Here is a 13496-nt window from a genome sequence, read left to right on the forward strand (position 1 = left end):
TAAACTTATTATCAATTGGTTTCTTTGAATTTTCAGTCGTATGCCATCCAACATAATCCCAGTTCAGTTAGCACAGATGCCTCCTAGAAAAGCCAGATGTGGAAGTGGAGACACCTTTCCCAGGGCTACTAGGATTCTTACCCCACTCACCAATGTCCCTCTTGCATTCCTGGCCCCTATCTCTTCTTCCATGTAACACTTTCTTAAAACTGATTAGGTAAAAATCGATTAGGTCTGTAGAAAATGGGCAAGTGCATCATTTCCCTTACCCGGTTTATAAAGATAAAAAATTGGTACACTCCTCAAAGAAAAAAAAAATAGGAGGGAGCCACCACATTTGGAAATCCACAGCTGACAAGTAAAGTAGTAGCAATCCTTTTACAAATGAAAGGTGCATTTTGCGGATTGTAAGGTCATCGTACTCGGTGTTTATGGCCAATTTAATATCCATCTTGTCCACTCACTGTAAGTGGAATGACGCAGGAGGCAGAAACTGTGGCCAGTTTTTTCATCACTGTGTTCCCAGGGCTTAGCACAGGGACTGGCCCACGGTCAGGGCTCAATAAGGATTTGCTGAATGAATGAATGGATGGATAAATACTAATCTTTTTATTTTTAAACTGATGCTTCCTCTCATTCTAGTAAAGCCACCAAGGGAATAGTCAATGAATGGTCTCAGGGAATGGAGAGTATTTGTCACATTGTCCCATTCCCCAAGCTGTAGGCTCCCCCAGAACTGTCATGAGAGCATCACCTTAGGCCTTGTCGCCCACTCCTCACATTACATGTAACCTGGGCCACATCGTTTAACCTCTCAAGGTCCCCATGTTGCAAAATAAAAGTTGAAGGAAGCGATTCTCGATGTTTTCCCCAGCTGATTCAATCAATTTAGGAATACAGAAGAGACCTTAGTGCCTGAAAATAATCTCTAACCCCAGTTCTTAAGGTTTTCTTACAGTTATTTTTATTATTTAGTTTTAATGAACTAACACAAGGTAGCAGGGAACGCTGGGTTGGGGGTCATTTGTTACATGACCTCAGGATAATGTACTACAAACTTCACAGATAGGCACACCTCTTTCACTAATTATTTTTAATAAAACAAAAGATCAAAAATCAGCATCAGGAGATGACACAATACAGTTGAGACTATGGAAAGCAACTATTTCCAAGCTGGGCATCATAAAATACATCATCAGGAACTGTGAACAGATTTGCTCAACAAAGGAGAGCCTCATCCCTTTAACCCTCCACAGCTGACATTGGGAGTCTCTTGGGGTAGACCATGAAATGAAAAAGAAGTGGATGGCCAGAATGCTATATATTGTCCCCCAGTGACCTGCCACAGAGACTATTTTTAAAGACGCATTTATCTCAGCAGGAGTGACAGCATTTAAGAAGTAGCCAGGTACTCAGGCTAGACAATCCTTCATGAGAAAAGCCTGCAGAGCTTGGCTGCACCCTTTACAAGGCCTGAGTGATGAATGAGATGGGAATTGCCCTTGATTGGCTAGGTGGCTGGTTTAAAGAGCCGTAAAGATAATGCAGAAGTGAGAGCTTGGAAACCAAATGGAGTTAGCCCCCAAATTATTGCAGCCACCCCAGCACTCAAAAGTTAATCCAATTTTAAATTTACGAGATCCATCTTAACTAGAAATGCAGGCTCTAACTGTCCTGCAAATTTTTTAAGTGGTAGCTTCTCAATGAATTGTATTATCCCATTAAAGAATAATGTTTTAGATGTGGTAATCCCAGACTCACACAATTCTCTTTTATGAAACTAGCCACTGTATTCATATGGAAAGTAAATTACAGCTACATTACATCAAGCCTTTCATTATTGACACAGCATTATGTTAGCACTCCTGTAAAACACTGAGAGAAAGATAACACACAGTGGTATATATATTTGGAGGAATCAGGGTGTCCAGTCAGAGTCGATATGTCTTCTCTCCCTGTACAGGAAAAAAAGGGAGGGGTGTAAATAAAAAGGTGAGGGTTGACAGAAGGAGAGTAAACATTTTAATCATTAAAACTGATCTCAAATCGACGGTGGAAAGGTGTCATAAGATTTACCCCTACCAACCCGTTAATTGAGGAAAATTACAGAAAGATGTCCCGAAGCTATCATAGGACCTAAGCATTTCTCCAAAACTGAGAAAACACTCGATACAGCCATTATTATTCTGTTTTAAATTTTTGGAGATCTCTGACAGGGAAAATGTGGCACTTGCCCATTGAGAGCATTGCAAATCAACTCAAAGAACTAGTTCTTGCCGGCTGCTGTTCACCCGGCCTCGGCAGGTTCAAGTTCACCTCCGCTGGCAGTTGTGCATAGCTCACTGTCCCCTCCATTGTCAGACAGTTCTGATGTTGTTCCTCTTCCATGCAGTCAAGACTTCAGTCTATCGCTGACCTTCGTCAGAAAGATTTGTCCTAGGCTCCTCCCCCAACCCACACTCCTGTTTATGTTCAAAGCTGGACTTCAGTAAACAGTTCTCTTAAGCACTGAAGAAAAACATATTGGTGTCCACTACACTCCCTAACTCCCACTCCAATGGACTCTGTTTCAAAAGCCCTGGACACATAGCATAGATTTCTCATGAGACCTGACCATCCCAACAAATATGGATTGCATTTGCATTTTACCACTAGAACAAACAAAAAGTATTTACATTTGGAAGAACTATGGCTACACTTCCCCATCCCTCCCTCAGTCCCCATGTTGTTTGATTCTTGCCTACAAAGAGTACCAGAGGCCACTGAACACATCTCACATTGTTTTTGGGTGAGTGGCAAAGTAAAATGCCAGCACTGAAGATGGTGAGCTTGAGTTTCACAAGTCATCTGTGTGAGAGAGAGAAGTAACTACTCACCCCACCTGCACAGAGAAATGTGCCTGGATTAAGTGGACTGCACAATGTGAGTTTGTTAAGTGTGTCCCCCCAACAGAAAGTTAAATGGCTGTAAGAAATTGTGCTTGCATTGCATTTGATCAGACCTCATTTCCTGGGACCTCAAACACCAAGTTCTCCCAAAATATGGCTAAAATGCTGACAATATTTGTAGATACCAGTTGTGGAAATTAAACCCAAATAAAGTTATATACAAACTTAGTTTACAGAATAACTATCCCATTCAGTTTCTTTGAATAGAGCAAAACAGAAATAAATATCCTTCTTAAATGTATCACCTAATTATCGTGGAAAGCCTAGGAGACATAGGAGAAAAGTAGATCTCTATAGATGTTGCTCAAATATTTGAATTTCTAGATCAGAGTATCCTCAACGCTACTATGCCAATTTTTGAGTGGAAAATATGATAAGTGATACTTTTAAATGCAAAAATATACGTATCCTGTACTTCAAGCCCAATCTTCACATAATGACTCTAACTTCCAAGTTGATTTCTTAAGTTGCTGGGCTCCAAGGAGCTTTCTGGAGGAGCTTGGGTGTTTCTTACCCTCTAATTCCTTTTGAAATGCAAGTAAGTCCTTGCACTTGACTTAGAGAAATGCTTACTCCTCGCATAGTGTGTGCACTCACTGGAGAATCCTCTCCCTGCCTTGGACTGGGAAGACCTGAAGTTAAACACGCAGCTCTGTGATTCTAAGGGTGGCTCAGAGCACCCCCAAATCAGTCACCTGAGTTACAAACATATTGACAGGCTGAAGTGAGTCTTAAACTAGGGGTCACAAAGTCAACTTCTCCTCCCGTGTTATCCAAGGTGTCCTCTGGACCGTGATAGGCAGGAAGTGTGGATGCATCTTAGTGTCCTGGACAAGATTCTCTCGACCTTTCCTTTTCCCATAGGTTGTTCACATCAGGACCTGTTCTCGAGTCTCTGGCAGTCGAAGGGCAATCAGGCCACCCCCAACCAGAGAAGCAGCAGCCAGAAGGATGGGGACCACTTTGGTTATCCCAACAAAAGAAGCAAAGATGGTGTTTCCCAGGATGGCGCCAAATTTGCATAATCCATTGAGAATGCCGAAGGCTGTTGCTCTGTAAAAGAAGAGGAATGGAAATAATTCTGACATTCTCGACCTCATTAGATGAACAGGACTGGGCTCTTTCTTTTCCTTATTGCAGGGGGAAGATGGTGCAAGGGAATTTTTTTTCCTAAATATAAAAATAACACATTCTCATTGTAGTCAAATTTGGAAATACAGAATAATATAAAGATGCATGGATATCTAACCTCTTCACCGAGAGACAATCACCTCTATTAACATCTTGAAGTATTTTCTTCAAGTGTTTTTCTTTTTTGTTTTTTTTTCAAAGATATCTATTTTAAAAAAATTTATAGGTATTACATGCTTACTATGGAAATCTTGAAAGGATGAAGAAGTATGCAAAGCAGAAAGCGTAAATGTTCCCCCTTTTAACACTTTCAACCCTCCTGAAGCAGAGACTGCCGGTTGCCCACAATAGCATTTCCCCAAACGTAGGACTACATTTCCCAGACTGATTTACTGCTGAGCATGACCATGTGACTTAGTTTTGGCCAATGGGATGTAAGTGCAAGTGGCAGCAGTTCCCAAGAAACTTCCGTAAGAGACGTTGCGGGTGGGCCTTTTGCTCTGTCTCCCTTCATTCTTTTCCTTCTATCCCGCTTCGTGATGGAACACAGATGGTTTCATTTTGGACCATGATGAGTCCATGCAAGGAAAAACAATGAGATAGAAAGAGGCTGCACCACCCACTCTAGACTTTTTCAGGAAAGAAAAATGCAGTGTTTAACCTTCTTACAACCACAGTTATTTGAGGTTTCTGTCAGCCACAGCAAAACCTAATCCTAGTTATGATCTTTCAATCACACTTTCCAGTGAGAACTATTACTAATCATTTATTCTTTCATGACCCCATCTGTATGCAGAGGCAATATTCCCAATACTACCTCTCCCCAACTGAAATAAAACGTTTCTTTCTCATACCACAAGTTTATTAAGAATGTGGGTATATTTTTGTACTTAAAACTCTTCTTTCATTTTTGTCTATAACTGTACCACACTGTAGCTTTATATTCACCAACCCAGTCTTTTTTGTTTGTCCTAGTATCTTTGTTTTTGTACTTTCTTGGATCTTTTAACATATGTGCTTTTTTTTTTTCTTTTTTTTGAGACAGCGTCTCGCTCTGTCGCCCAGGCTGGAGTGCAGTGGCGCCATCTCAGCTCACTGCAAGCTCCGCCTCCCGGGTTCACGCCATTCTCCTGCCTAGCCTCCTGAGTAGCTGGGACTACAGGCCCCCGCCACCACACCCGGCTAATTTTTCATATTTTTAGTAGAGACGGGGTTTCACCATGTTAGCCAGGATGGTCTCGATCTCCTGACCTCGTGATCCGCCCACCTCAGCCTCCCAAAGTGAGGGATTACAGGCGTGAGCCACTGCGCCCGGCCAACATATGTCCTTTTTTAAATAAACTTTTTTCAAGTTCCCAGAGGGGAAAAAAACAACTTGTTGAATTTTGAACGAATTCTTTTATGTTAGAAAAAAACTAAATAAAATTTGACATTTTTGCAAGACTGAATCTTGTTATCCAAAATTAGGTATATCTTGTCTTTTAAATATGTATATTTATATATAATAATGTATACTAATTATATGTTATTAATTATATGTACTATCATAATTATATATAAATATATGATCCATAAATATATACATTTTCTGAGACAGGGTCTGTCTCTGTCACCCAGGTTGGTGTGCAGTGTTGTGATCCTAGCTCACTGTAACCTTGAAACCCCAGGGCTCTAGCAGCTCTCCCCCTCAGCCTCCTGAGTAGCTAGGACTACAGGCACATGCCACTATGCCTGGCTAATTTTCTAATATATTTTGTAGAGATGGGGTCTTCCTGTACTGCCCAGGCTGATCTTGAACTCCTGCCTTCAAGCAATCCTTTTGCCTCGGCCTCCCAAATCACTGAGCTGGCATATATTTATCTTCTCTTATGTGTCTTTTGTTATATCTCTTAGTAAAGCTTTATGGTTTTCTTCATTTGAGTGTTTCACTTGTCAAGTTGATCCCTAATTATTTTATGATGTCTGCTGTTATTAAATGGATTTCAATTGCATCTTTAACTTTTTCGATATATTTTAAAGCCTATACATAATTTAGTTTTATTACTGACCACCTGACTGAATTGTCTTTTCGTCTATAGTAGTCTCATTAGTTAATTCTCTGAGGTTTCCTAGATGTAAAATCACATCATATTCAAATAATAATCATTTGTCAACCTGTTATTTTGTGTAAAAGTTAGCAGTTCTTTGATTCAAATGAAAGAGGCTCCAAATATGACACGGTGTGCTCTTCCTTAGTTATCTATATCCCAATACCTCTGTCACCAATTTTGGAAATATTATTAAGGTTTTTGCAGAATTTCATTTTCCCACCTTCCTTACCACTTCACATTCCTTTTTGACCACAGGGCCTCTTATCATCTCTCCTTAAAATTCACAATTCCCCCTCCACAAAGAAAAACAATTACTAAGTAATGGCCTTGACCCTATGCCTTTAAACCAGGCCTCTTCCCATACATGACTTGTGCAAAATAAAAGTAACCCCTGGGCCTCCCTGCCACATTCTCTGCAGATTCCCTGGACTTCATGCTGCCTCCCGACCTTTATTTCTCTCCTTGCCCCCACCCTGTGCTATTCCAGCCCTTCACTTTTTTGCCTTATCTCCCCTTGGAGGTCTGTTCTCTCTTGTGAATTACACGACACACATGGTTTTGCCAACTTTTCACTCTTATTTCCTTCTCCTGGACATAGTTTGCTCCCATCCTTTGCTTCTTGCCATCCTTCCCACCCTATCAAGCCCTAGCCTGCCAACTTTCAGGTCTATGCCATCCACCACGCAGGAGAAGCTCAACATAAGAGACGTTTGTTTCATGGAATAGCAGGAAGACCACGATGGCCATACACAGCATGAGAATTAGGGAGCAGGTAGACTTCTGGCCAAAGAAGCCCAAACAAGTCCCTGAGGAAAGCCCGGGGAAGAACTGACCTCTGGTTGGTGGGATACAGCTCCACTGTGATCACATCCAGAGCATTCCAGGCTGCAATGCTTGTCCCACAGAACAGGCACTGCCAGCCGATCATCGCAGACTCGCTGTTGCCAAAAAACAGGAAGAAGCAGCAGACTGCAGAGATTAGCATGGAGCCACCTGCAGAGGGAGTTCAAGGGCAAAAAGAAACATGAGGCCTGTGTCTTGCACATGGCTGTCACTCACAGTTCTCGCCCCATCTCCCACCCTTACTGGTACACCTGAAGCCAAGGCTGCCTGAAGTACTAGGTTCATCCTCCACACAGGGAGAGCACAGCTGGAACCCTCACATGGCACCCCAGACATGGCATTAGAGCTCTCTGCATGGGTCGGATCACCAGACTTAGGAAGGATTCTGAAGTCACGACTCTAAGGTGGTGCCCAGCTCAGAGTGACGGGACGGGGCAGATAGGGGCATTTCTTGAGAATCTATTATGTACCAGACATTGTTCCAGGTGCTTGAGCTACATCAGTATTGGCCAAAAAACAAAAACAAAAACCTCAGTTTTGATTTGAAACCAGGATGTGCAAGAGATCTGTGCCTCTTGTTCAATGTAGCAATATTCACAATAGTCAAAATGTGGAGTCAACCTAAGTGGCCATCAACAGATGAGTGGATAAAGAAAATGTGGTTTACATACACAATGGGATACTATTCAGGCATTAAAAAGAAAGGAATTCTGGCAGGCACAGTGTCTCACACCTGTAATCCCAGCACTTCGGGAGGCCAAGGTGGGTGGATCACTTGAGGTCAGGAGTTCAAGACCAGCCTGACCAACGTGGTGAAACCCTGTATCTACAAAAAATACAAAATGTAGCCAGACTCGGTGGTGCACACCTGTAATCCCAGCTACTTGGGAGGCTGAGGCACGAGAATTATTTGAAGCTGGGAGGCAGAGGTTGCAGTGAGCCGAGATGGTTCCACTGCACTCCAGCCTGGGTGACAGAGCAAGACACTGTCAAAAAAAGAAGAAAGAGAAAAGGAAGGAAGGAAGGAAGGAAGGAAGGAAGGAAGGAAGGCAGGCAGGAAGGAGGGAGAAAGAGAGAGAGAGAAAGAGAGAGAGAGAGGAAGGAAGGAAAAGAAAAGAAATGAAAAGAAAAGAAAGGAATTCTGCCTTCTATGACAACATGGATGAACCTGGAAGGCAGGATGCTAGATACAGTCCATAGGGTAAACCAGGCACAGAAACATCTGCATCATCTCACTTTTCGAGATCTACTACACAGCATGGTGACTACAGTTACTAACAATGTATTGTATATTTCAAAATTGCTAAGAGAGTAAATTTCAAATATTCTCACCACAAAACAGACACATGTGTGGTGATGGATATGCTAATTAGCTTGACTTAATCATTCCACATCGTATACATGCATCAAAACATCACACTGTAGCCCATCAAAATACACAATTATAGTTTATCCATTAAAAATAAAAAAATAATTTTTTAAAACAATCCATTCTCATGGAGCTTATAACCTGGTGAGAACACACCTGTACACGGGCTATTGAAGGGAAACCTGAAGAAAGGTGGTGCTATTTCCCATTTACCCAAATCCCCACCCCAGAGATCTGACCTGCCCTTCTCAGCCCTGCGCTATATTCTGTACTCTGTACATGTGCTCTGTACATACCCTCTACACGCTAACCCCATGGACTTATCAGTTGGGAAGGGAAAGGGGCTGGAGTACCTCTCCCCAACTCCTCCCCTGGGGTAGAAGGCCTTTTCTGGCAATGGCTGCATCCCTCCAAGATCCCAGTTCCTCCCAGGTAGCTCTTGCTCCATGGCTCCAGCCCCCATGGAGCTCTGTGAGTGCAATTTTCCCTCCTTGTCCTCACAGCCATAGAGGTGGTGACTGCTTCTCACTTTTGCTAGTGTCTGGGTGCCTCACCTGCCTTATTTGTTTCCATAACCCTGTCCACACCTCTAAAAGCCCTATGAGTAAAGTTTCCTCACTAGAACTATCTGAGGTGAATCCTTTTTCCCCTCCAGGAATCTAGGTATGCAGTCCATGAGGTTAGCCTCGTGGGGCTCCCAGCAGGGCGGAGAAGTGCAGCTCAGATCTCTGGGGTGGGGATGGGAGTGAACAGAAAATGAGCAGCACAGCCCTTATAGAGCTGCTAGGAGATCCCATCCAAAGAAGACTGTCAAATGCTGCCCAATTCCAGTAAGTTCAGCCTAGAGGACCTTGGGATGCAAGCTCCAAGTCCAAGGTGGATGCAGAACATGGCAAAACAGGTTGCAGACTAGGAAAGTGACTGGCGATGAGCTGGAAATAGGATGAGCAGAAAGGTGGGAAGGAAGCAGGTCTCAACCAACCAACCAGGACAAAGGGCACGTGTGCCCTACCAGGCACCAGGACCCTGCGGGAGGAAGGTATTCCAGTTGTCAAGAAGCCAGAGGCTGACCTAGCCTCAATAAGAAACACCTCCCCAGGGATGGTCCTCGGCCCAGAGTGTCACCCTCAGACCTGGGGCTGCAAGACTAGTGCCAATCCTTGCTGATGAACTAGGAAATGATAACTGTCCAACTGGATTCTGCTCACTCTGGGAAGTGGTAGGGCTGTGAGCAGGTGTCTGGTAACCTTTTTCCAAAAGCTAGGAGAGAACTAGAACAGGGGCAACTGGCATCTACAGGACCCCAAGTGCTCTGTGGACAATACCCTCTACATGCATGCATCCCTCAGAGGGGCCAGCCACAGGGCTTGGCTTACAGTAAATGCTGGCAAACACTTGATAACCACAAAACATGATCATCTGAAAAATCAGCTAATAGTCAGGGAGGCCTTCCCTGATCCTTCATCTTGTTAGATGTTCCTGCTGTAAGTCCCCAGGGCCCAGTGTACTTCCACTCCCACAATTCTTATTCCTCTGGTAATTGGGAGGCCTGGGTGCAAATGCCAGCTTGTTTACTACTTGTGTGACCGTGAGTGAGTTGCTTCACCTTTCTGTGAGCTGTCTCACTGTCCCCATCTCTCAAATGTTGATTAAAATAGTGCCTACCTCCTATTCACAATAGCAAAGACTTGGAACCAACCCAAATGTCCAACAATGATAGACTGGATTAAGAAAATGTGGCACATATACACCATGGAATACTATGCAGCCATAAAAAATGATGAGTTCATGTCCTTTGTGGGGACATGGATGAAACAGGAAATCATCATTCTCAGCAAACTATCGCAAGGACAAAAAAACAAACACTGCATGTTCTCACTCATAGGTGGGAACTGAACAATGAGAACACATGGACACAGGAAGGGGAACATCACACTCCAGGGACTGTTGTGGGGTGGGGGGAGGGGGGAGGGATAGCATTAGGAGATATATCTGATGTTAAATGACGAGTTAATGGATGCAGGAAATCAACATAGCACATGGATACATATGTAACAAACCTGCACATTGTGCACGTGTACCCTAAAACCTAAAGTATAATAATAATAATTAAAATTTAAATTTAAAAAAGGAGATATACCTAATGCTAAATGACGAGTTAATGGGTGCAGTACAACAACATGGCACATGTATACATATGTAACAAACCTGCACATTGTGCACATGTACCCTAAAACTTAAAGTATAATAATAATAAAAAATAAAATAAAATAAAAAATTTTAATAAATTTTAAAAAAATGAAATAAAATAAAATAAAATAGGGCCTACCTCATAGGGTTATTGTGAGGGTTCAATGTGTTAATATTGAACACATGTTCAATATTCATCATATTCAATAACAATAAGCATGTCATAGTGCTTAGGTAAATGAAATTTCTAGTTGAAGTCTGCCTCTCCCAATAGATCATTTGCGCCTTAAGCACAGGGATATTGTCTGTCTCAATTACTGTTGCATTCCCATTGCCTCCCACACAGCCTTGAGAGAATAACTACTGCATAAATAAATGTTATTGAATGAATAAATGAGTGTGTAACAGCCTAATCAGGAAAACTTCCACTCCGCTGATAACAAGAAACGACTTGCACACTACAAAAAGCCCAGCAGATTAAGCAGAACAAAAATGTGCTTGCAGATTTTCTAGCGGGGTTGGTCTGAGAGCTGGGGATAGGGCGATTTCAAAGTGGTTCTGCCACATCCCGTATCCTAGTGAAATAGGTATTAATTGAGCACCTTGTCTTTACTATGCACTTGCCAGTGTCACAGTCGACCCACTGCATGTAGGCCTTTTACTAAAGACTGAAGGGTAGAGAGACAAAGAAGGTCCTGTCTGAGCTCTTAACAAACTTGCCTCTAGCTCAGAAACAGAACAGAGGCATTCACAAGAGAGTAGGCTATAAAGAATGATTAAATATTAGTTCTAGATCTCTCATTCGAGAGCATGCCTTTATTTAGCATTATAGGAATTGTTTTGATCTGGGATGTATTCATGATGATAAGAAGGGCTTCAGTGGTGAGGGAAAGGATGTCTGTTGTCTCACCGTCCCGCCTGCCCCTGTGCCCAGCGACCCCACCCCCACTTCCGTGAGGCAGCATGTGGCAGGTCCTTAGGTGGTGGACCGTTCTCGTCGACATGGGCACCCACCCCGTCCTTATAACCCTGCCTCCTCCAGAACTTCCTCAGCTTCTTCATGAACAGACCAGAGACTCCACTGGTAAACTCTGGGATTCATAAGGCTGGTGACAAATGGCAGAAGTGTCACATGTCTGCTCTCACACCCCTTATCTCATTGAGGCAAACGGAGGTATTATTTTAACAATGGAAATGGAAGCTCAAAGAAGTAAAGGAACTTGGGTTAACACATAAAGCTAATCTTGGCAGAGATGGAGCCACCTGACTCCTAGCCAAAGTTTTTTTAAGATGCCAACCTGTAGTGTCTTCTGCTGAAAGCTTGGTGTTTGGAGCTAACCTAGGAAAGAGACCATCTTCATCCGTTCTGGTCAGTTCAGCAGCATTGCTGAGTGTCAACTCTACTGCAGGCACAGCGCTGGACACAGGGGTTACGGAAACGAGTAAGCCATTGTCCCTTCCCCACTAGGGCCTCAGGACTAACCAGGCACTGCCTCTAACAGAGGAGAGCATGAAGTCTGCCATGTCTAAGAGATGACTCCACCCTCACCACAAGATTAAAAAGCTGAAGTCACAGGCACTTCTCACGCTCACCACGCTGAATATGCATGCTACTATTTATAATAGTGATATTCAGTATGAGCCAAATGCTAGGAAAAGAATTCCTTCCCATGAAGACCTGATCAATTTTCTCTTCTCCAACAAAATGACTTTATGATTTATTGTGTTTCCTTTTGCACGTTGCTGCTAGGAAGCTTCGTATTAACTTTCCTAATCAACGACATCCCTAAGGCAGGTCCCTAATGGCATGTTTATTAATAATGTATTGTCCACTTCCCCTCCCCTGGCCTTGACTCATATTCTAATGTACATTTTCCCTGGTCCTCAATGTGTACATTTTGCTTCTTGTTTACCATTCATGGCATGTGTTTCTGTAATAAATTGCTGCAAGTCCCGATGGAATGAGGCAAGGCATACATGAATATAGCTACCATTTTTGAGAACCTACAATGTGCCAAGTGTTACAGGTACCTTATGTTCAATTCTCACAAAACCCTACGAGCTAGATGTGGAAATTGTTCTCTTATAAATAAGGAAACTGAGACCCAGAGAAGTAAAGGAACACATTCAAGGTCAAACAGCCTTTCAGTGATAGGATTTCAACATGGCGCTGTCCAACTCCAAAGCCTAAAGTGGTATTGCTATTAAATAATAAAAGTAATACAATTTATCTTCAAACATCAAACCATCACCCAGCAGCATTTTATATATTTTTCTGACAATAATCTGATGAAGAGGCAGGGTGGATATTATTACTACCCTTATTGAAGTGCTAATAGATTAAATGACTGTCACAGAATTTCTCTGTCAGGAAATGAACAAAAATCCCTCACCTAGACCAAAGATTCTTGACTATTTCCCAGGAGCCCTGGAGTTTTCTATAGGCATGCATCCTTGGCTCTATAGCCCCGGGTGCAATCTTACTTGTTGGGTTTATTGTGCAAGAATTATTTAACAAAAGGGAAAATTTCCCTGTTTTAATACACTTGAAAGTCACTACCCCAGCGCATTGGAACCCAGGAGTGACCCTGCTGACAACTCACCAATCATCTTGAGCCTTCCAATTCTATCCATGAGCAGGGCAGAAATGATGTTCCCAGGTAAGACAGACAGGCTGCCCAGGAAGCTGACGAGGTAAATCAGGAAGTCATTGTCTTGCTCCAAGTCCATGTGGCAGCCCTCCTTCTGCTCCAGGAAGGTGGAGTTGATAAACCGACAGTTGATGAACTTATGCTCGTAGAGGTCTGGGGAGAGAAGGAAACCTTCGGTTCATGTAAGTGGAAGGGAGCTGGAGAGAGAAAGGCAGAGGCAGGGATGAAGTCTGCCCCCTCCTGTAGGCAGGCCGTGCCAGCCTTTGCCAGTCAG

General features: G+C 42.9%; 1 protein-coding gene across 7 annotated transcripts in view; it reads right to left on the reverse strand.

Annotated features, from left to right (window-relative positions):
* Positions 1 to 938: 938 nt before the first annotated feature.
* LOC116463661 (synaptic vesicle glycoprotein 2B) overlaps positions 939 to 13496 on the reverse strand; it is a 195402-nt gene continuing 182844 nt past the window's right edge. For all 7 annotated transcript variants that reach the window (XM_032146866.2, XM_032146862.2, XM_058434799.1 and 4 more), the window contains 3 exons: positions 13175 to 13375; positions 7003 to 7162; positions 939 to 4001 (listed from right to left, as the gene is read on the reverse strand). In XM_032146866.2, the coding sequence (XP_032002757.1) occupies positions 3818 to 4001; positions 7003 to 7162; positions 13175 to 13375 (545 nt within the window). In that variant the 3' untranslated portion in view covers positions 939 to 3817. The remainder of the gene's footprint in view (positions 4002 to 7002; positions 7163 to 13174; positions 13376 to 13496) is intronic.

The sequence above is a fragment of the Hylobates moloch genome, unplaced genomic scaffold, assembly GCF_009828535.3.
Source record: "Hylobates moloch isolate HMO894 unplaced genomic scaffold, HMol_V3 SCAFFOLD_47, whole genome shotgun sequence".
Classification (NCBI taxonomy): Eukaryota; Metazoa; Chordata; class Mammalia; order Primates; family Hylobatidae; genus Hylobates; species Hylobates moloch.